We start from the raw sequence: 24,778 nt of genomic DNA, 5'->3' as shown, positions 1-24,778 counted from the left end.
TGTTGTTAGTCAACCGTCGAGGACAGACGTAACTTAGTACTAAGTGGCTGAATAAATTATAGATAAGTATATTTGTTTTTTATTTATTGTTGCTATATTTGTGAAATAAACTAGTTTGAACAATAAAAGAGGTGAGCCACTAGTATAACCTCTTTAATTTATAGATTTAACAAAAAACGCAACTTGACCTAATTTTATTATAATATTATTTTAAAACTTCAGTTTCCTTAATTTAAGAATCCTCTGAATACCTAGCTTCTATCACATGCATGGATAAATTAGAACTATCAGGGAAGTCATCATAATTCGAAAGCGCTATATTTGTAGGTACAGTTCTCATAGAAAACCAAGACGTTTGCTTTGTCTATTTGTACGCTATAAACTCAAAACTGAATAGATTTTCGCTAACAGATAGTGTTTTTACGATGGTTTAGGTAAATCCATGGTAAATCCTACTGATATCCTACTTCCTACTAGTATCCTTCTACCCTACTAATATTTTAAATGTGAAAGTTTTGAGAATGTATGGATGTATGTTTGTGATTCTTTAACGCAAAAACGGTTTGACCGATTTGGTTGGGTATGTAGATAGGTGATACCCAGGATTAACACATAGACTTTTAGACTTTTTATCAACACACAACGCAGGCGAAGCCGCAAGCGAAAGTTAGTCATTTGTAATCATACGATTCAGGACAACCAGGACACTAGTCGGCCATCAAAATATTATTTAATTGCAGTAATAATATTTGACTTAATCAGCCAGTACAAAATTGTTCTTCAGCGGTACTCATCCTCAATAATTAATTCTACCACAACATTAATCACACCGGCTGATGACAAAGTAGACAGCGGGAAATTTAATTTCCGCGAAGTCCATGATTTTGGTAGTCCTTGTCGTATATTGTTTTGCTGTATTGAGTAAAAAATTTTGACAATAATATTTGGTCGCAGTTTGCATTGAAACATTGACATAAAACCTTTATGTTATTTGGTGATCTGTCTGAAAATCTGTCATTTGGTTTAAACGTCATCTTTAGTACTCCCCGTTGACAATAATAATTGTTTGTTCGTACATCAGTCGATTCGGCCGGTGTCGCTCGGTTTTTTCAAGCTAGTTTTGCAAATATGTATGGTAATAAAAATAAAGTTGGGAAATCATATTTAAATATTTTACTGATCCAACCATAATCAAAAATAACTAAATAGAATTATTATCTTTGTGACCGACTTTATAAGACATAAAAATAATTTTATGAATATATTACAGCCATAGTGATTAAATAGATATTATTCATAATGACTGGTTATTATATGTAAAGAAATTAAAACTTCTTTAAGCTATGTCTGTGGGTAAAACAGTTCCTGTTTTACCTACATTATCTTTAGATGGCGGTACTGTGGATAAAGCAGACGGGTGGTTTGGAAATATGGCGAGACTAAGTAAACGTAACGTAAATAATTTAAAGTAAGTAATATAATAGGAGAATATATATGTGTCAATCATCACTTTACCTAAATTGAGTAGACATTATGAATAATGGCTAGATAATATATATCATATCCAGATTTATTACTCTGGCTGTAACAAATATATGAAATAATACCAAGAACCTTCTAACCACCAAACGAGAAAAAGAATGAAATAAAATGTCATCTAAGTTGTGGTCCATATATTACCTGATATATATATATGTATTACGCAATATAAAAAGTAAGGAAGAGTGCGTAAGAGGAAATAAGACCAAACTGAAAACTCCCCGACATAAGCTTACGGACCTTGTCTATGAAAAGTTATAATCTGTAATACCTTTCCAAGAGGTAGTTTGGTTTATAAAACTTTTTCAGTTTTTCTGAAGTGCCATTGAGCCAAGCCGGCACATGAAGGACGTCAACAGGGGGGACCCTGTGTAAAATATTTCGAATAAATGTCGAATATTTTAGGAAAGTTACAAAGTACGCATAATATAAATAATTCCGCGCGTATTCTAGTGGCAATGCCTACCTGTGTTGTTAGGTGTATCTTATAGGATTTCACTGTTGAAATGACTTGGCATGGGTACACTGACTTGACATTTGCACAGTCCAATGAAAGCAAAAATGGTTTATTTGTTTACCGCTCATTCACTGCGTGTCGTATTATCACATTCATCGCTACCATTATCGATGTCAATTACAGTTGCACAATGAATATCAATAGTCTGCACTTACGTTCAGTTATAAATTTAAGCTCAGCGCAGAGGCATGTTGATTTACGCAACATGATATCAATTGTTTCCTTTGTTCTCATGTACGTACCCATTATTAGGCAAAATCACATTCAGTCATTTGCGGTGGGAATGCAAAGCAACCCCAGCTCGACCGGCAACAATGCCCCCTCAGAAGGCAATAACGCCATCTCCCTGCTGGCTCAATGCCTCTTTGCCTATTTATCGTGCGCTCTTTTCCCCAGTAAAGTCGGAAGCTTTAGACTTATTCTTATTGCACGGGGAAAGTCTGTTCAAGTGAACATTAATACAAAGTCTATATCAGAATGTTTTGTATATTATAGCTAATTCAAGCGACAAACAAAAACATGTTATTGTAAACATTGATGTTACCGTCCAAAAAGTCCGATGTAATCCACAGTTTAAAAAGCTTCCGATTTTTAAGCTTTACTTATTCGATACTAACTTCCGCTCACATTTATGATATTACAAGGATTATAAGATAAATTAAATCATAACAAAACTGCTAATGACCATAATTAAGTTATATGAGAACTTCCTAGAAATCATGATTTATGATAGAACTATTACCTACTACTAGTCCGTAGTATCTGATATGTTCAATGTTTTCTGTATTTTGATGCTATATCTTCTTTATAAATTGTCAGAGGTGAGTGTAGCAGAGATTTCATGACGGCGATAGATTACCTAAACGTCACGGGTCTGTTATTGAAACCCCTAATCGTCAACTCGATACAGGCAACAATGAAGACGTGATCCCAGTGCATTGTCGGTACAGAATAGGAAGGATTTACCAAGACTGAATAAAACAAGCTAGCGTCTCGACTCGACCGTTAAATGCTTTGTAATCACATTGCACGGGCGTTTGTGGGCTAACCACACAATAAACTTTTGAGCTTCGGCTTGGCTATTGCTGTACGATTTCATTATAATTTGTTTTGTAGTCGACCCCTTTGGGATGATCGTCTTTGGGACATCGAGTTGGTAGTCGAACTTATGATTTGCACTTTCTTCAAAAGTACTCTGAATTTTCACATGAATTTCGTTAGAATTTTAACTAGCGGCAAAACTGTTGAAGTTGTTTGGTTGTATGCGAGACCAAGGAACTAAGTTCGGTTGAAAACAGCCAATATAATAATGTACTTATCCTATTCTCAAGAAGTACTTTAAGCGTGTGTATCACCTAACACTTTAAACACAAAAAAATATAGCAGACAACCGCATACATGTGCAGAAACACCGAGAATAAAATTTTATGCATAGATATTTTAGAATAACTAGCAGGTTCAATGTGGGTTCTGGAATGGTCCTATCGACTTCCAATTTATTCAGCGAGTTTAATGTATAAATCCGACGGATTTTCCGTTCCTAGCCACGCAACGCCTGGGATCCTTGCGGAAACCATAATGAATTTTATTACTTTTGCATTACAGCTGACCAAGTTAGTTATCACAAATTTAATTTCATATTGATGGCAGAAACCACCTACTTTCAGCTTCACTGAACCTGCAAAATGAGGTGAAATATAAAGTATTTTTAATTTTAAGTCATCTCTTCCTCACGCCAGAACGTAAACAATTGTTGCTTCCTAACTTAATATTTTGCATACAGTTAACTAACAACAACCACAACAAGAAAGCTACGCTCATCAGAGTATGCAAAGAAGTCTTAGCAATTAATTATAAATCATGAATTTAAAATACGGTCATTCGTTTTTGGCCTCTAAAAAATATATGAAAAATTTTCTTTTGGATATGTGAACACAATCCTACTAATATTATAAACGCGAAAGTTTGTATGTATGGATGTATGGATGTTTGTTACTCTTTCACGCAAAAACTACTGAATGGATTTGTAATGAAACTTTACAATAATATAGCTTATACATCAGAATAACACATAGGCTACAATTTGTAAACATATTGTTCGAAATACTAAACCTGCGCAGACGAAGTCGCGGGCACCAGCTAGTAGTGTTAATAAAAGGTTGACTGGTAGAGAACGTTACCTATATACAAGTATATTACCTATATAGTCAAACTACATACAAAGAATAATAAACTTCGCGTATTTTCGTAGATAAATAATGGCATTTCAAATTAGGCTGGTTCGTAGGTACCCTTGATTTTCTTACGATGTCATGAGATAAGAAGCTTTCCCTTTGATACTTTGAACCCCGTAATTCACGTAAATGGCCAGGATTTTACCGTATTTCTTCTTTTGAAGATAATGGTCTGCATGTAACTTACTCCGATAAGGAAAATTACCTCTTCTTGAAGTATCTACTACATGGAATGCAAAATCAAGATAAATTATATTTTACGCCCCCGCATCACACAATTAAGTTCTGTCGAAGGTAGGTGTCGATTTATTTAAAAAAAACCTTAAATTTTTAAACACACTTTCGTATTTCGTTATTACATTTGGATAGAAAATACTTAGATGACGTAGATTTTTACTAATAACTTAAGTTTCACATAAACCGAAACTCATGAGCAAAGAAAGATAGATACACTATACAAACGATTAAGCCGCAAAATGACTTCCCGATTAAAGTTTATAGAGGTTAAGTGACTACCACTGAAGACTGACAGAGAAGCCTTAGCCAGTCACGAACTGTGAGCAATTGACTTCTTGGCCAGCGCCGGCAGCCCATTCATCTCACACAATATAAGAAAAGACGTAATCATGTCTAGAGAGGAATCACGTCCAACGAGCGACAACGCCGGAATTCCGTCTGGCCCGACATCCCTCGTAGTCAGTAGATAATTTTCTTTACAAAAAGAAACGGATTTTAGGGTTCCGTACCCAAAGGGTAAATCGAAACCCTATAACTGAGACTTCACCTTTCGTCTGTCTCCAGGCTGTAACCTCATGAACCGTGATAATTGGACAGTTAAACTTTTTACAGATTGTTGTTGCCCTACAACAACGGTTACTGAAAACAAGTATCAAATGAATCATTTTAGGGGGCTATTATGTTTTTATATTTTGTTGACCTATCTGCTTAAGGAACCCATCGTGCGCGAGTCCGACTCGCACTTGACCGCAATTTTTTGCTTACGGTTTTTGACCGGTGAAACAGCAGGTATTCTATTCACAGTTACAAGGAATAGGCGTGACTACAGGGCTATAAATAGTGATTCTAATTAGTTTCGGTTTTAGACTGTAACAAATTTTGGGCAAGTATTAATTATTTATTGAAATAAAAATAACAAACCATTTCTAAGATATAACGCAACAACAGAGTGGGGCCTGGTGACGTCACGTCTACCTATGTAAAATTTGTAGTGACCAAACCCAGAATTTTATCGTGTTGTGTTGTATCTTCGTTATTTGTTTGTGAGTGAAAATACTAATATTCATAATATTTCATTAATTACCTTGAACACCCAGGTTTTTGATACATTGCCTAGGTGTATAAAATCTAACTAAAATCTTGGCAATAGTCATATCTAAACAATAAGATTCACTGGATACGTGGCCTATAAAATCTACTGCAGAATCTTCCTCGAATATCTGAGATAAGCCTGCGTAGTTACCGAGTTAGGCATTTAAAGATAAAGAAAAAGTTTCCGATTCCAATTCGGCAGATGCTGCAAAAAGACGTTTGGAAAGTTAGTGCAGTTCACTATGAACGCGAATGCCCCAAGTCCACCCGTCTTACTCCAAACAAGTAAAGACTTTACATAGCTCTGAATGAAAATAGGATTTTCTGAAAATGGAAAAGTAGTAGAGAATATTGTTTTAAATTGGTAAAAACACAAACTGATAATTCAATGTTATTTGTCAGAAAAAATACAACCACAAAATACAATTGTTAGTAATAACAATTTAAGGTGAATATGTGCGCTATATTATATTTAATTACACGATTGGGTATCTAGGAATTAATATAAAAAAGATATATTTATTAAAAATGTCTTTTTACCACAACTTTTTAAAAAGTAGAATTAATACCAATCGCCCTATTTTTACTCATTTAAACGACATACGACTTCTCCGGCATCAGAAACACAGGTAAGATATGAATAAAAAAGTCTTTGAATGACATATTCAACGACATCGAATACGATAGCATTACTCAAAATATTTATGAACGACTGTTGTCTCAAGGGACCTCTTATTTGCCGTCAAATATTTGTCTCACACATATTTGTCTTATTACATACGTGTATAGAGGGGTTTTAGGCTATGTATGTTGTGTAGGCATGCTGGATTCAGAGGCAGGTAAGTAGTGCATTCTGCATAATATATTTGTTACAATAAACTTTGCCAGGTCTTTCACCGACAACATAGCAATGAAACCTACAACCATGGCTAGACAGGAGCACGATGAGGACGACTTGACCGTGACTCAAATAGCACGATGCAGGCGTTACGGTCACGACTTGAGATGGCTAGGGAATCCTGGAAGGTTGACCTCGTATCCTTCAGTAGTAAGTGCAAGTTATGGTGTGAGTTACGGTTGTCTGACTAATAGAAGAACACAAGAGGCGATCTTACAGTACCATACTTGGAAATGTCCTTCCATTGAGAATGACTTACATCTCAACTGGATTATCAGAAACGTTGTATGTATCGTTTCATACAGAATGTAGGTTCTTTCCATTCCTCAATCATCATGCCATGCAATGCCATACTTTAATATAAAAATCTCAGGGGCCGGGGCCTAACATTCATCATATACCATTCATTTACAAGACAAGCGGTATGATGTCAATGATATAGTCTCAAAACTTTCTGCAAACTTAACTTTTACTTTAAAAATCTGAACTATTTCCAGTTTTTCAAACCAGCACATTTAAAGGTGAGTAAAATATAATTGAGCCGGTATTGGCTTCTTAATTAGGCAAATATGACCAGAAATTCTAAGTAGAATGGTAAATAAAGGAGCTTTACGACGCGATATGAAATTGCAATGAGGCGAAATTCTTGCCAGGGGGACTCTCAACAAATCCTACGATAACGCCTTCATTACCCGCACGTCAACCCTCTTCTCCGTGCGTCTTCGTCACCGCTTCAATCTTTTCGCGGATATTACTCTTAAATTATGACAAAAGCGCCAGTTTGGGAGCTGCATAATAAAATCGTACTAGTGATGAATGGATCGCACCATTCATCATCATGATGTCTTATCAGAATATTACAAATATGCATATTTGTAATATTCAGATCTTATTACAATGTACACTCTTTTGCAAAAAAAGCGGACACCGGGCATGCGAAATCTTGGTTTCAACGACTTTATGTATGTTTCAAAAGGTTTTAATGGGTGAAGTATGTTCCTAGTATAAGGGTTAGAAAAGCATGCGCAAGTGTGTATTCTAAACTTTAATTTTGGAGATTTTCTAAGAAACTGGTTCGTCGGCGTTTTGAAAGGTTGGTGGTGCTGATCACAATTCGGCTCCTATCAGACTTGGACATTTAAAAGATACTAAATTTAGTGATGGATGCAAAAATATTCATATGAAAATAAATGAGGAGGATCAAAGTTATACAAAAAATCAAATTATTGCCCCGTTGAAGCTCTCATTAACTCCACAGATGTCGGGTACCTAAACGATGATTTGCAAGATCAATTGCTTTCGGGGTTTTAGAATCAACCCCGGTCTGGAAGTTGGTGATTGATACACCCGTGCATCGGAAATCGCGTTAATGTCAGTCTTGCGCCTGACTCTCTCTTGTTTGTCGGATTTCCGTTCCATCAGGCTATGAGACTGAAGGAAAAGGGACTGCACTTGTGTCTGCGCAAATGCTTGAGCACTTGAGATTTATGTGATGCGCAGCTGGCTGATTTACTGGTTACTGGTACAGCCTTTTTATCGTCCCACTGCTGGGCACAGGCCTCCTCTCACATGTAGAAGGATTGAGCATTAATCACCACGCTCGCTCAGTGCGGGTTGGTGATAGACTATATAATCCAGGTTTCCTAAAGATGTTTTCCTTCACCTTTTTATCAGCTTTTGGTGTCCAAGATATACTTAGAAAGTACATACAAACTTAGAAAAGATGCATTGGTACTTGCCTGAACTGGAATCGAACCCACACCCTCATACTCGAGAGGTTGGTTCTTACCCAGTAGGCCACCACGACTATTTTTTTGGCTGATTTTCTTACATGAAAGCAGCTGCCGTGGCCGATAATCGGCTAAGACACCAATATTATTATATTTTGGAAAATATTCTACGAAGGTACATAATATAATTTTTTATTGTATCGAGATTCGACACCAAATATTTTCGATAGCTATCTAACATGTCTTACGCGACACTAAGAGCATCACAATGTTTTTGTTTCATTTCAGATAGAATGGAAACTAAACTTTGAACACTTACATCAGAGATCCACTTAAAACATACGTATGTAGATCTAATTTGTTTTGTGTGTTCGATTAGTTCTGCATTAAAATTTAAATTTTGTATAGTAGCCATATTTCAAAGGCTTAAATTCGAGGTCTGAAATCATGAACCCGCATTGAGCAAACCTGGTAATTAATGCTCGTTACTTCTCTGAGAGAACTGGTCTTAACGCTAATGTGGGACAGAGTAGGCCAACCAAAACATCGGTATGGATTTGAATCATGGAAAAATATTTTTTTTCTTAAAAATGTGTACCTATACTCGAACAAAACGCACTAATGCAAAAAAAAAACTTTTTACAGCAAAATTAATCTTTTCACGTGGCTTTAAAAGTTAGTGTCTGTAGATCTGTTGATTGAGTTTATTTTGTCCCTTTCAGTGTTTTGTGAAATCGGTAATTTCGATTTTATCCTTTTCTATCTTAGGGTCCAAAACTATTTTAATACCCACAGTGGCAAAGCCTAACGTATAATGGTGGAAAGTTCTTTTGCATATGAATAATATATGCCTAAACGTGGTAGCGTCGTTATAAAGCCTGCCTAATGTGGCAGTTATAACATATTTTATGATGTAAAGATCTCATAAATTCGAATGAAATTAGACCAAACACATGGTAGTTGCTACATACCGATGTGAAGTTCACTTGACTTTCTGTCGTAGTCATCATCTGATCCAGAACTGATGACAGTGCGATAAAACCGCAAGCATTTCAAGCAACTTTAATTTCGGCCACTTATGACATAAAAAGGTGCAAAGGTTAATTTACTATATTGGTTTCAGGATTACTGCGCTTACAGCAGTTATACCAAAGCCTGCAACCGGGAAATGCAACGTTCCGAATTTCAAATGTGAAGCGAGTCTCCAATGCATCCGACGTCGTCGAGTACCTTCGAGCTATCGAGAAGCTGGACCGATGGAGTAACAAATATGTTGTGCTAGACTCTACAACTCAACTAGCAAAAGCCACGCTAATTTTGCACGTACGTGACGTGCAGCTCGGCCGAAGAAACTACCATTATTTCTTAAGCGGACTGGTGAGTAATCCCCCAAGCTCATTGTTAGAAAGCTAATTGTGAAATTCAAGATCCCGACTTTGCAAGTTTCTGTAACTAAGTGTATGCGGAGTTTCAACGCTTAGTACTTTCGAGTGAATAAAGTATTTTTTCCTGTACTTACCAGGTATTGGATGATCGCTGGGAAAAAGAAGTTACCGAATTTGGTGCTATCAACATTACTGGATTTCGACTATTGGATTTTTCTCGTAAAATTGTGCGGGACTTCATTGATGTTTGGAGAAGAGAAACTATTTCAGTAAGTAAAAAGCTTTTTTAGTTGGTCCGGCCTAGAAGTCGCTAGTAGATACGACTAGGCACCTAATAATAGTTTAGCATTCCAGTGACTTCATAGCTCTATTACAAAAGTAGAAAGTTCTCATCAATACGAGTAAGCATATAACCAATGATTTTGAACGACAAACGAGTTTTGACAAGTATCGTAAATTCGTGATACTAAAGGTTGTCTGCGGATTTCAATAACCGATCCAACCATTGTTTTGCGTTTAGAGATTGAAAGACATAACTTATACAAGGTGTTGATTTGCATTTGTGCCATATTTCAGGAGGAGGACATAAAATACGTAAATAATCGATTAATGTAATGTAACGCAAAACATGAATGGATCGATTATTGTAACAAGCGATGAATGCGTGTCCAAATTAGTTGGGGATACCCTTATAGTTTTGCCATGTGTTGACACGTAGACTTGAAATATTCACAGAATATTGAGTATATTTATCTTCCTGCTGCCCTTATCTGTTTTCGTCTTCCATACTCTTCTATCTGCCGTCATCTTACGAATAACATTCTAACCATACCGACTTCACCATCGGTTCATTTTTTATTTGGTCGGCCACTTCCACTATATTCGTCGACGTTCATTTATTTATTTATTTATTTATTTAAAATACTTTTTGCACATTGTACAACGGCGGACTTAACGCCTTAGGCGTTCTCTGCCAGTCTACCTTAGGGTGGTGGTGAAATAGAAGTGGTAGGTGCAACACAATTTGAGCATCAGTGGAAGATAATAAAAATATATATTATATATAACTATACATATATACAACTGTATCCAGGAGAATGTAGGAGAAGATAGTAGGAAAAATGAACTACTGTAATGATTCCGCCAACTTGCCATGGATGTGATTTCGCAGTTTCATTTTAAAAGTGTGTCGACTATTTACCATCCTAACCTCCAGAGGTAGCTCATTCCAGAGAAGAATAGATTTCACAAAGAAGGAAGAGTGAATAATGTTTGAACGGTGAGCAGGGCAGTGAAGAGGACGATTATTAGAGGAGCGGAGCGGAGCGGAGCGGAGCGGACGTTCATGTCCAAAACCTTCAAATTTTTTTTAGTAAAACCCTAACATGACTTTAATTTTAATTACCTACACATAAGTTGAATTTATTTACTTAACCATTTTAACTTATTATTAAAATAGGCGCAAGCGGCTCTTACGTACGACGCAGTTCAAGTCTTGATCGATGCTGTTCTTCGTCTGATGCGCAAGAAACCTGATATATTACGAGCTACACTGAGACGCGCTAGCCAAAACAACAGCAAAATTATGGACTGCAATCCTAAGAATAAACTCATCCCTTTCGAACATGGAGAGAAAATATCCCGGATGATTAAAAAGGTACGTAGACTGGAGATTTTCTTAATGATACCGCAGCACAGACTTTGAAACCACATTATGAACCCTTGCGTTGTTTTGTTCTAAGCTTCCTTTCAAAGCTACCTTAATATGTACTGCGACGATCATATAATGATCCCCAACTCACTGTTTACTAATGTTGCAAATAATGCAGGTAACAAACTTATATATTCAGGAGTAAACTTAAATCCTAAAAAGCTTGTGCGAATGACTGGTTTCAATTTATACCTATATTCAACAAGGATGTTAAGCGAATGTTCTGTAAGAAATCCACGTAAGACGTATCCTAATAGGTACAAAAAATGTGCACATAAAACTTCAGCAGCATAATAAGATGTTATTTTGTGCCATGGCAGTCAATAGCTTGTGGTTAAGAAATAACCTTGGTGTTCATCGGATATGGCAGCACAAATACTCATAAGCGTTGAATGAATGCTACATACATACAAGACACTAATGATCCTTCAATTTTGGGCAAAGCATTGCATCTAATGAATACCAAATGCGAGGATTTGAATTTCTAACGCACTAACTGAAGGCAAAATAACGTTCTATGTGTTCATTTTAGAAGGTTGATGATAACCTAGGTACTGTAAATTTCCACCTATAGGTAAATGTTGTATGTTTTCTTGTCGATATATGTTCCTATCATGTATTAGTACGATTGAAAGACGTTAACCGTTTCAGCGTCAACTGGTAGTTTTACAGTGCAATATAAATAAAAGCAATCCAAATAAAAAAAAACAAAAGGAATAATATTTTGCTTATACGACAAGAATCCTCTTCTTTTGTGCGAGCGAAAATTGTGAAAGGATGACACAAGTTGCGGCGCCCGTCGTTATACAATGCTCTAAGGTCGCAGTGTAGTTTTATCCCTTCGAATCCAAAACGGCGTACCGCGCTGATGTCAAAGCGTGCTGCGGTGAACACAATACTTACCCCACGTCAAAACCCATGACTGCTTGTGATCGTTAATATTTTATATACTTAATGTCTAATGGACATGAGTTCCTTTGTTTTAATTCGTGAAAGCAATAATGTAAACAACAAATTGAGGGATTTACAAGCACACAGGTGGTGAATACGGGTCCCGTCTTTTATATCGGGTGTGCAAAGTGGGCGGGCGCGGAGTTTCCGAGACCTTGACGATTAATTAGGTTTCGTTGGGTGACGCGTAATTAACCCTCGCACTTGGTAACTGCCTAAATTCGTAAGCAGGAAATATGAACCCTTCCATTTGGCATTTATTTTTTTTACTTAAAGCTGCAATGCGAATCAGTGACATGAGTACTTTATTGTGAAATACTGAAGTGATATTAAATTGAAACACAATAGGAGGTCCTTTATTTGTTTTAGACGGAGGTCGATGGAATAACCGGCTCTATAAGATTCAACGAACAAGGACACCGCAAGAATTTTACTCTGCAAGTCATGGAAATGACTGTGGATGGTGATATCGTAAAGGTATCGTGAAAACGTCTAGCTGATCCTTTTTTTATACATTCACGTACAATTTCTAATCCCCGGTGCTAAGAGGGTATTATGAGTTTAACCTTGATGTATCTCTCAGTGATATCGTAATTCGTAAAGCTTTTTTTTAGTACAATACAGAAACATTCTTTATCAAGATTTAATTATTAAATAACAATATTCTGTCTGATTTTTTGTTCCCATAAGATGGGAATTTGAAATAATTTGTATGGGGCTAATAAATAAATCAGCCGATAGATATAATACAAGCTGTTGATTTGCATCCGTGCCATAGTTAAGGACGTTATTATACTAATGATTCTCAACCTAAAACAACACAAACATTTGTACGAAAATTTTTTTTTTTCGGAAATTCGTCAATGTCACCTACCCGTTTTCAAACTCGGCGCGAATGTTTCTGGCCTCAAAATAGTGCTGCGCTCTCACACAAAGCATACGCAACGATCACTCATAAATTTCATTCATAAAATTGGGTTATTTCTGAAATACTATGACATTACAATGACAAAAAAATCAGCGCATATTAACTATTTCCCGTTTACTGTAATTCCAAACGATTATTTACGTAGATATTTATGTCAACCTCTTAAAATATGGCACAGATGCAAATCAACACCTTGTATTTAGAACGTCCGTACGTGCTTAGGTTATTGAAATTACAGTTAATGTTATAGTGAACCATTTTATTTTTATATGGTAGTAGTTATATTATTAAAAATGCGTCTTTGAATTCTTAAACCATGTTTATTCAAGTGATATATTAAATTATAAATGTTGCGACAGACAAAATCTCAATACTCAATACTCAATATCTCTTTATAAGAAAGATGTTTTTTTTTTATCTGGAGGATAAAACGGGACCCTGTTATTAAGGTGCTGTACTGTCCATCCGTGCGACTGTCACCATAATGTATCAAGAACCGTGATAGCTACACAGTTCACAGATGTATTTCTGTTGCCGCAATAACAACCAGTACTGAAAACTAGAATAAAATAAATAGTTTAGGGGGTTCCAATTCATCAGACATGATTTTTATGGACAATGGCACGGAACCCTTCGTTTATTCGACAAGTATTTGGTAGATTTTGTTTGTTTCATTTTTACTGTTGCGAAGCTTGACTATACCCGAGTAACGAAGGCTTATGTTATACTTAGTACCCACGGTAAGCGGATGAAACCACGGGGAACAAACAATTATATACATACATATATACAATCTTAAATTGTTGTTATGGTCAAGATCTTTCGGTACACGAGACTGACTAGTGATTGAGTGGTTTAAGAAAGAAAACAGATTTTAATGATTTTTTCGATTAATATCTAATTTTATGAATTATTTTCGTCACTGACATTCGTCTGTCTTAAACTTATAGGTGGCGACTTGGTGCGAAAACAAAGGCCTTATTCCTGTCATCCCTAAGCTAGATCATCCTGCCGTGCCGGGATCCTACGACCGCAACAAAACTTATATTGTGACCACCATCGAGGAGCCCCCGTATATAATACGCGAGGACCCTGAAGACCCGGAATTTAGACCTGACGAACCATTCAAAGGATTTTGTGCAGACCTTACCAAAATGATATCCGAAAAATTAGAAATCAACTGTAAGTAAAACTAGATTTGAATTTATCGTTGACTAAAATCGTAAATGTAATGTGAATTTGTATCTCGACCACATTTACAGCCTATAGAAATTCACAAAACAAAATTGTAATATATTTATTAAGTAAAGCTTTTACCATGGATACTAGACAGTTGATGAACCTACGTAGGTAATCCAAATTCTTCTTAATATTTACATACTTCTACATACATATTATACAACGTGCTACATCATATTATAACCATGTTGAAAACATATGTTACTAAGAGCCCCGGCCAACTTCAAACTTAGTTGGCCGACATACAGTTTGAAAAATCAGCATGGAGATGAATGATTGAAGACAGGGTAGTAGAGGATGGCGATCAGTGATCACGTGTCACGCGCTCAACTCGCGTCTCTTTCTCGCTTTCCTTCATTGAAACTGGAATCCGCAATCCAATTGCTAAAAAAAGTAATACAAGACACATAGTTAGGTACCCAAGAAAATAGGAAAGGCTAAACTTCAAATGATCTCCATTTAAGGACCTTGAACATCATCCTTGTTATATGTATAACAAAAAAACACAATTTAATTCCATTCGAATTGTTTGGCAGATGAAATAAAGATAGTAAGGGATGGCAAATATGGAAACGAGGACCCAAAAGTACTAGGTGGCTGGGACGGAATGATTGGCGAACTTATAAGAAAGGTATTGTAATAAGTCTTTTAATCAATTACCTCATTAATAATAACAGCTCCACACATATGGCAGACAGCTTTACCTTAAAGCACAACGATGTCGAGTTTATCTTTATTGAGAAAATAGATTAATGACATAATTGAATGAAAACGCAAACTTGTGCACTTTAAACGAAAATTTATATATTATTATGCACGGATTAAATTTTAATGGTGTAGCCATAGCATATCCTTGGCCTAAGCCCTAAAAAGAAATAGCTATCACGGTGAGAAGGAGCGATAGATAGGCTGCAGTTTCTGGCCCACCTCCTTGAAAGAAAAGAGTTTTACAGTTACTACGAAATGTACGCAATTCCTAAAATGATGTATTTCTATAAGTAATTGCTTCTTCTCCTGTTACAAAAATACAAAATATAATTAAAGATTCTGCCATAACAAAAAAAACCTGATTTTATTATATATTTAGGTTCGATATTAAGTATTTGTTTTATTTATGCTGAGTAAATACATATCGGACCTAAATTATAATATTGTAGTCAAATCTAATATTGTTATTTAGACCAGGTAAGGCCGCCAATTCAATTAATAACAATAGTCGAGTAACGGGCATTGCTATGCGTTCATTAAAAGCGACGCTTAGTTAAAGTAGCTGCTCGGTTATACCGGGCACGCTAAGTGACGGTGTTTGAATGGATATGGAATGTGGAACACAAATTAAGTTATACTAACGTCGTTTGCACAACTGCTCATCTTGCCCATCTAGCCCTATCGCAGTCTACTGGCTTATTTATTCGACATATAATACAATGGACGACCATTACCTTATTGAAATGATATTTTCAGGAAGCGGATATCGCTATTGCACCTCTGACAGTAACCTTAGAACGCGAGTCCGTAATAGATTTCAGCAAGCCGTTCCTTTCTTTTAACTTAAAACCCAACGTCGCTTCGAACAGTACTGGCGCCATATTTAGTTTTCTTCAGCCATTATCAATGGAAATATGGGTAAGTCAACATCATACAAATACTCTGCGAATTTTAATAAAAGAAATTATCTATTCTCTACTAATTTACGCAATCAAAGGGTATGGCCGTTTAGCCTATCATGTCGCACTTCGTGTACATCTACAAAGGGAATGAAAACAATGTACATGTATATTACAAAACTATATATGTATATATGTTATTAGGGAAATATTGTTCAAGTAAAATAAATGCAACTACTAATAAATATAATGGTTGTTTTCAGCTCTCCATCGTTTGCAGTCTGTTTGCTGTGAGCGTAGTGCTATTCATAGTATCTAGATTCTCTCCGTATGAGTGGCGAGTGGTTTCTTTTACGGATTCACATATCACTGAACATTCAGACCTGGCAACTACGAAGGTAATACAGAAAATAATTTAATTCTCATATGAATGAGCATTTTATTGAAATTTACAAACGATGTTCCAGACTACCGTGGTGAATGAATTTAGCTTTTGGAATTCGATGTGGTTTTCGCTTGGGTCTTTTATGCAGCAAGGCAGCGATATTAACCCCAGGTCAGACAACATTCTCATTTTTCATCGTCTAAAGATTTATTCGCGAAAGCACATGATTTCATAGGTTTGCTGCTGTTTTAAAAAGTAATTGCATTCTTAATGTAAATCCGAGATTTAATTGTAGGTATGTGTTTAGTAAGAAGTTATTATAGTTTTTAGCAATTACGAGAAAAGAAATTCATAATGTTTCATGCTCATTTCTCTATTTATCTTAGAGCCCCCGCAGACCACAGACTTTTTATCGGCCGATAGTTTGGTCGGGCTCTTAAGGCTCGAGCAGACCGGATGCGTATGCGTAACCACGCGCGTAGTCACGCGCGTAGTTACGGCGTAACCATGAGTTGTAATGTATGGAAATGTATGAGACAGGCCACACCGCTTGCGTAACGTAGACACGCGCGTCGTTACGCAAGCGGTGTGGCCTGTCTCATACATTTCCATACATTACAACTCATGGTTACGCCGTAACTACGCGCGTGACTACGCGCGTGGTTACGCAGACGCATCCGGTCTGCTCGAGCCTTTAATCAGTACGCAGATGAAAGCAAGTGCGCACACTATGACGATTTGGTATCGGCCGATAAACAAGTTTGATGGGCTTCCCGATTCAATTCAAACTAATCTGTCGGCAAACTATCGGCCGACCGTCTAATCAGTATTGGCTCCCTACCACACGCGCACACATGACGATTTTTTGGTCGGCCGACTAAGCCGATAGTTCAGTTCCCTCCGAGCTTTGACAGCGAATGGTCGATCGCGCGTGTTTTGTAAAATGGCGTCGACCAATTCTCAGTCATTTATTTCGGAATCTTCGACCGTAACTTTTTATGTTATGCTCTAGTTATGCTCATTCGATAAAAGGAAAAATTTTTTGTGTAAAATTTTCCATTTAATAATCTATCACTAAAGATAGGATGCACCCAATACTCTCGGGATCTCTTTTTAATTTTCCTTCTCCGGTGTATGAGAGCAATAATATCATTTCTATGCAATGTTTTATTAATTTTCATTGTGCGGTGCGACCACTCTTTTCACCAGTTGGTTAGAAACTAGCAAATAGTCGGCAGACTGTTGCGATAGTTTGCGCACTCATCACCGACTAAACTGTTTAGTTGGCTCAGTGTGCGTACTAGCAGGCCAACCCGACTAAACTATCGGCCGATAATAAGTCTGTGGTCTGCGGGGGCTCTTAGTAGTAAAGTTTCTGTGGGGTTTGACCTCAAAACATCGTTACTGTGAATGAATCTTTCTGGTTGTTGACGAATTAATAACAATTTTAAAAAAGAGATTTGATTGTTTCTTTGTATTGTATTGGCTCTAAAACTAGTGAATCGATTTGAAAAAATATTTCACTGTTCCTACATGATCTCCGGGTGGCATAGGCTATATTTTATCCGTGTACGGAAAGAAAATCTCCGGGATGCGAATTAAATCGTGGGAAAGAGCATAGAAACAATTTTTTTTTTTCAGTTAGTAAAGATAGTTACATTATTTAAAACCATAAGTAGGTACTTACTACTGCTATTGAATGCTTTAAATGTTTTTTTTTACATACAAACATACATAGCATTACTATGAAAATTCCAGGTCTGTGTCAGGAAGGATTGTGGGATGCGTGTGGTGGTTTTTCGCTCTTATAGTAATATCATCGTATACGGCTAATCTAGCTTCATATCTGACACTCTCGCGCATTTCGGAACCTAGCCAGACGTACAGTAAAGTAGCGATGTGCCCAGAGGTAAATGATGAGTATTTATAGAAATTATTCATTTAAAAGTAGTGGTTGCTACGGAAATTGTGTAAATATTTACACATTTGTATACAAAATACTATGTTATTTACCTATTTTAATTTTTTCTATTCAGGATACAGTTGATGGTCCGAAACCTACAATCGAAGTTCCACAAGAACCACCCGTAGATGAGCATGGCTGGCTTGCATTTCTTATGGACCGCAGCGCTGAACCGGAAGATAAACCTTGTGAGATGATAGTCACTCTTACAAATTCTGGCTATAAAGATTTTGCCGTTGGTGTACCAAAAGGATCTCAACTGCGGTAAGCATTCTGGCATATTTTTTTCACTAATGCGGTTCTTATATTTTATGTCAACCAATGCGAATTGTGCGCGCGATATTTGCATTGCGAATGTTTTGCGAATTACTTTTCCCTAATCTCTTTAAAGCTCTTCAATGTTTTCATTAGAGAGTGTTTTATAGGGATGGCGTGAATATGGCCTTACAATCGCTGAAGGAAGAGGGTGAGATACCGAGACTTGTCAGAAAATGGTTCACCAAATCTGAATGTGATGCCCCTGACACTGTAAGTGCTTATATCATGTAATATGTACTTACGTACTGTAAAAAATACAGTTTTTTCGTCGTAATTTGGGCTCTTTTGTATGTGTGAGTGTTTGTGCAAATAAAATTCAATTATAACGTACTTATACTACAACTAGCTTCCGCCCGCGTGATGTATTGATAAAAATTAGTCTATGTGTTAATCCAGGGTATCACTTACCAAATTTCAACCAAATCGGTCCAGCCGTTTTTGCGTGAAAGAATAAAAACATACTTACATCCATACATTTTCACAAACTTTCACATTTACAATATTAGTAGGAAGTAGGATATTAGAAGAATTATAAATATTATTGTAAGCATAATTATCTTTTTAGGATATTAAGGGATCTGAACTGACACTTAGTCAAGTGGCTGGATTGTTCTACGTTCTGGTGGGAGGTTTGACATTGGCTATGGCGGTAGCCTTGTTCGAGTTTTGTAAGCATGGACGAGCAGAGGCGGCTCGGGCTAATGTGCCGTTGCGAGCTGCCTTGCAAGCCAAGACAAGCCTCTCTTCTAACACGGAACGTAAGATGACGCAATCACAACGTGGACCACAACGCGAACATGACCGCCTTGGTTGGAACGGAGGCGCCTTTGGTGGCGTAAGTATCAAATTATACATGTATAACACTTTTCAGGCAGAACCTGTCTTGAACATCTAAACCCTTTCTTTATATGATCTTTAATTTCAACCTAAACTAAATTAAGCTATAATTTATGTTTTTTATATCATAGCAGTACTACAGCCCCGCTACCCAGATTGGTCAAGAGGAGACGGCGTTGCATTCTAGCTTTACACAAGTTTGATCCGCGGCCCGGGAGGCGACCACTCTGCGTCGGCCATCCCACTCCAAGAGGAGCCAGTCCAGCTCCGTGGATCTGTACCAATTGTAAACAACCCGGCAATCTTCATGACTACTTATTCAAACTGATAACGGATTCGATGGTTTTTAAGATCGCAAAAAAATACAACAAGTAAAAAGAATATAATCAGAAGCATATTTAACACCGAAATGAAAGAACACCTGCAATGACCCTCGCTCCGGGTTTTAATGTGCAGTGAATTGTAAATATATTCAGATAATTTTCGAAAATAATGGAATACTTATACATAGTAGCACAATACATTAAAACATACTTCTACATTCTGAAAGTCAAAATCTGACAAAACTACTAAACTTTCCATTTATTTCTTACAATTTAACATTTCGCAGGGAAAGGAAAATGTCGGACATTGTCTCTGTTTCTTTTTTAAATTTTAAAACGTATTTGTGCGTTAAGGAAGCCTCTGATTTTCACGAAATAAAAGAAAATGCGCCCACTGTACATGTAGCCGCGGGGGGAGACTTTCAAAAAACCACCCAGGTTACTTCTTGAACCCTATGTGTTCCATTACCGCAGTAACTTTTGCCTGCTTTTCCGCAGCTCCCACAGATTTTGACGGTAACGGGTCCCTGCTATTAAATTTTGACAAAACATTAATGTGGAATACAAACGCGTTCGTTGCAAGACAGAAGGATGGCTGCCACCCATAATTTAGATGACCTTCTGATATTCGTTTCATGGCTCACTGCCCCATCTTCAAGTCTTGTCCCCATAGCTAAGCAGTGCCCGATAAAACAGATAACCTAGCCCTAAGGTTCGGCAGTTAGCAATGTTTAGAAACTACGTAAAGAGCTTCTGATGCACAACCGACCACATAACCTCCGACATAATGGTTGGATTAGTGTAAGTTAATGGCACCCCATGGCCCGTTCGTTACTGTTTGAGAGTATCAGAAGCATTTCACGAAAATCTATCAGAACTCAAATATGAATTAGGTACTGAATATATACCGTGACACTAAATTTTTTAAATGAATGATGTTGTTCCTGTATAACAATATTTTTTTTGAAAGATAATAATTTGGGCACTTTAGTTAATGTTTAAAAAGCCTGGCGTATTTTACAATGTAGATGAATATCAGGGTCTTAAAATTACGTGTTTAGTGAGTAAAACTTTTTTAATTAGGTGACATAAATTAAAAATCATGTAATTCTAAAAGTTATACCAGGTAGTTAGATAAAAATAAACGTTAATTATGGCTATATTAGTGCTGTGAAGGTAAAACGGCACTCCGCTGTAATTAACGACTCCATTTGGCTGCAGAACCTACTAAATATTCGCAACTTATATATAACAATACTTTTTTTTATTGTCATCGCGGCCTAATAGTGGGCCTACACATACATCACGCCGCTTAGTCACGCGTGTAATTATTACATTAATATCATTTATATTTTATGGCAAACAGATGAGTCAAAGAGAAGACGGACTGATAAATACTATCTATATAATTCTATTAAACTATTATATAAACTATACTCTAACAACCTTAGAAAACTTCAATTTTACTCAAATAGATTTAATCATCTTCCAGCGATGTTCATTATTATCAGTTGATATAAGCACGACACATTACGACAGGCTAATTGCTTTGCATTTCACATTGTCGTTAACTGCTTAATAGTGTGTGTGTATATCTCTGGGAGTTTTTACATAATTGATGTGCATCAAGCATTAGCAGTTAGTTATTTAGCAGTTGCAGTAATCACATGAAGATAATTAACATAATTCCAAATACGCGAGCAGATCGCTTTTGCGTAGGTATTATGCATAGCACACGGTTCATTACAGTGCGCATGCAACGATGGTACGAACCATAGATACGCATCAGCTCATGCATGCACCAACATATTCTTATCGTAGATGGTTAGAACACCTGGTCGACATGTGATTGGCCTAACCTAAAATAAGTACATACTATACAATTAACATTTTATTATAAGCACCATACTTTAACGATAAATTATATATAATCTGTGTTTCAGGATTCAAAATAAAAAGTAGTAGAAATATTGTCGTTTATATCAGATACATACCAGTCTTCATTAAGATAAATCCTATGTAATCCAAAACTGAGAAAAAGTAGGTATATTACAGTGTGATAATGTTATCATTAGGTAGGAACTAAAATAGAAGAAAATCTTTGTGGACACTGATTACTCTTGAGTGATCTTTTCATATAATATCTTATGTATTGTCATATGAAATTGAGTATATTTTAATTCATACTATATTTTAATTTAGATACCACAATTTAATGTTTTTCTTAAAAAATACTAATTGTTGTTATTTAATAAGATTGCCAAAGGCAAATATCATATCAAAATTGTATAAATGACAATCAAACTTTTAGGAAATCTTGGCCACGTATATATGTTTTATTTTCTAGCTATGATTATACAACATTACTTTACATATAGCTTCATAAGTTAATTACGCTTCCGTCCTAAAGCTATTTTGATAATTTAGAATACCATTAGCTGATAACTCTTACTCCTCGATTTTATTTCCGACAGCATAACCTCACAAACTAAAGTTAAGTTTTATTCATAGCTTAAAGTATCAACATTATTAAATGGTATGATACTTTAAAGCAAATGAAATAATTGACACTATTGTGGCGAATAAATTAAATCAAATGTGCGGTTACATCCGTCCGCCAGTGAAAGGCTGAACTTAACTCCGGTAGTGGGGTAAAGCGCTTTCAATTAAAAATATATTGAAAAGATTCACCATTTTTAAGCTAACGACACGTTGGATTTGTGTTAGTACAAATCAAAGCGTTGTCAAAATTTTTAAATAAATAAAATGCAACATTTGAATCTTTATTTGTATTTCGAAGGCCATTTTTTATGCATTTTAGTAACTAAAATTCTACTCCTAAATATATATACTAAAGTATTCTTCAAATGACTGATTTACATAATCGTTTCATGAACGTAGTTTAGATATAAGGAATATTTCGATAATATTATGTTAATCGTTAATGTAATCTGTGTATTTTAAATGGAATGTCTGTTAGGTCATCTTGCAGATGTTTAGATGTAACATATTATAAGGCAAGGATCTTGTCATCGTACTATGAGGTCATAAATAGGTAGTTAAGGTACGTAACATCCATTTTTGGCCTCAATATAATTAGGTTTATGCTACGCATAGTGCTCCGTATTAACAGACGTCTCGATTAATTAATTCATATTAAAAGGGATTGTATCCTATTTTCGCTCACTAAGTATCTCTAGAACACAAAACATTTTAACTGTAGTATTTTTAAATTTTCGTATATATTTGATGAAATAATAAATGTTTTTGTAATAACAATGTACGGTATACACTAAATATGTTTTAAAGATAAATAGTATTAACTAATAAAAATATCACAAAAAATCAGTAATAGCAACGAGAAACGGCGTAGCATTCACACGTAGCTACTGAATATACGCAATTTAGCAGATGACATCATATAAACCGACAAAATAAAAACACGTGCTGCCACAACTTATAAGAATTAAACTGACGTGAAAACGTCAGAGAGAGATACAGAGCAAGGCTGATATGATGCCTAGTTCCTAGGTTTCCACCTAAAAAAGCCGTTTTTATCTTTTGTCTGATGCCAATAAGTAGTTTTAAGTAGCTCCACACGTAATAAAGTGGCCTTCACTACTAATATATTTATGACCTCATAATACAGATCGCGTTTTCAAGCCTAATCATGAATTTAGGTAACTATTACCACACATTTACATAGTTGTCGTAACATAATTACTTGTATGTGATGACCATGTATGTTTGTTATAATGAACCTAATAAAGTACTTGAAAAATATGAATGGTTGGTTGTTTATTTCAGTTACCTCTTCTATCCCGTACCTACAATTAATATGTAAGTTAAACTCTTTTTTTTATTTTAAATAAGCCTATAAAAGCGATTTCTTTAGGTCAAGCAAGTTGCACTTCCAATTAATTTGTCTCATAAGAACCGACAAGAAATTCTATAAGACAATCTTTAAAAAAAAGTGAAAGAGGTTGCAATAGTTATCTTACAGTAAAAGTTATCTCTGACGAAGTTATACAAGTAAAGCTATAATGTATTAACAAATTAAATAAAAAATAATAATACATTCATACAATTTAAGTAACGATAATATGAAAAATCACAGAACGTGAAATTGAGCGCATTGTAACTACTCTCTCTCTCTGCATACAAATAGCGAGTATGAACAGATCCTTTATTTTAGAAAAAATTACGGTTAGAAACACAAAAAATCAACATGGCAACAATGGCGACTACTTCTACTGAAACTAGCCTAAAACGCAAGATAGATGATGTATTAGTTGACCCCGATACACTGAAACCTCTTGAAGATGCGAAAAAAACAAAAATAGATCTGAGCTCTGACAAGAAGTTCTCTTGCATAAATTCAATTGTACAGATGCATGAACACCTGATAAAGACCGTGTTTTCCACTAAACCGGTACAGGACACCACAAGAATGGATATTGAGGAGTTTCCCAAATGCGATTATCTGAGCCTCTCAACAACATAACCGTAGGCAATCACATTATTAGTATCATCTTTACTATACATAACGTATGCAGGCAAGCAACAAAAAGGACTGATACCAATATGATCAAGAAGATGGAAAAACGTCATTGAAAATTCATTACAAAGGGGATGATTATCCGATATCTAATGACATAGTAAAGGGTCTATGGATAGACATATTGAAGAAGAATGGGTTGGTATATAAAGACTTTGATGCAAGCGATGATGAGAACTGGTATGGTACAATGGGGCCGTACTTGGACATGTTCTCAGCATTTGCATTACGTGTGAACGAGTTGAGACTAGGACATAACAACATGCCCATCACTAAACAAGATGGAGTACACAAAAGTTTTCCCGTGGCCAAGTACGGTCTTTCTG

At 36.0% G+C, this 24,778-nt stretch overlaps 1 protein-coding gene across 2 annotated transcripts in view; it reads left to right on the top strand.

Moving 5' to 3' along the window:
* The window catches only part of LOC110381848 (glutamate receptor 1), a 139,069-nt gene extending 114,800 nt beyond the window's left edge, over positions 1 to 24,269 (top strand). Inside the window, exons 5-18 of one of the 2 annotated variants that reach the window (XM_049837397.2) lie at positions 9,371 to 9,624; positions 9,770 to 9,901; positions 11,092 to 11,289; positions 12,664 to 12,771; positions 14,173 to 14,404; positions 14,998 to 15,092; positions 15,926 to 16,087; positions 16,332 to 16,466; positions 16,536 to 16,624; positions 18,212 to 18,362; positions 18,490 to 18,680; positions 18,842 to 18,944; positions 19,300 to 19,569; positions 19,706 to 24,269. In XM_049837397.2, the coding sequence (XP_049693354.2) occupies positions 9,371 to 9,624; positions 9,770 to 9,901; positions 11,092 to 11,289; positions 12,664 to 12,771; positions 14,173 to 14,404; positions 14,998 to 15,092; positions 15,926 to 16,087; positions 16,332 to 16,466; positions 16,536 to 16,624; positions 18,212 to 18,362; positions 18,490 to 18,680; positions 18,842 to 18,944; positions 19,300 to 19,569; positions 19,706 to 19,774 (2,189 nt within the window). In that variant the 3' untranslated portion in view covers positions 19,775 to 24,269. Of the gene's footprint in view, positions 1 to 9,370; positions 9,625 to 9,769; positions 9,902 to 11,091; positions 11,290 to 12,663; positions 12,772 to 14,172; positions 14,405 to 14,997; positions 15,093 to 15,925; positions 16,088 to 16,331; positions 16,467 to 16,535; positions 16,625 to 18,211; positions 18,363 to 18,489; positions 18,681 to 18,841; positions 18,945 to 19,299; positions 19,570 to 19,702 lie in introns of both variants that reach the window. The other variant, XM_021342265.3, reaches the window with a different exon arrangement.
* Positions 24,270 to 24,778: the final 509 nt, after the last annotated feature.

This window comes from Helicoverpa armigera, chromosome 1 (assembly GCF_030705265.1).
Source record: "Helicoverpa armigera isolate CAAS_96S chromosome 1, ASM3070526v1, whole genome shotgun sequence".
Lineage (NCBI taxonomy): Eukaryota > Metazoa > Arthropoda > Insecta > Lepidoptera > Noctuidae > Helicoverpa > Helicoverpa armigera.
Note: the sequence above shows the minus strand (reverse complement) of the source record. Positions and strands in the feature narration are given on the sequence as shown.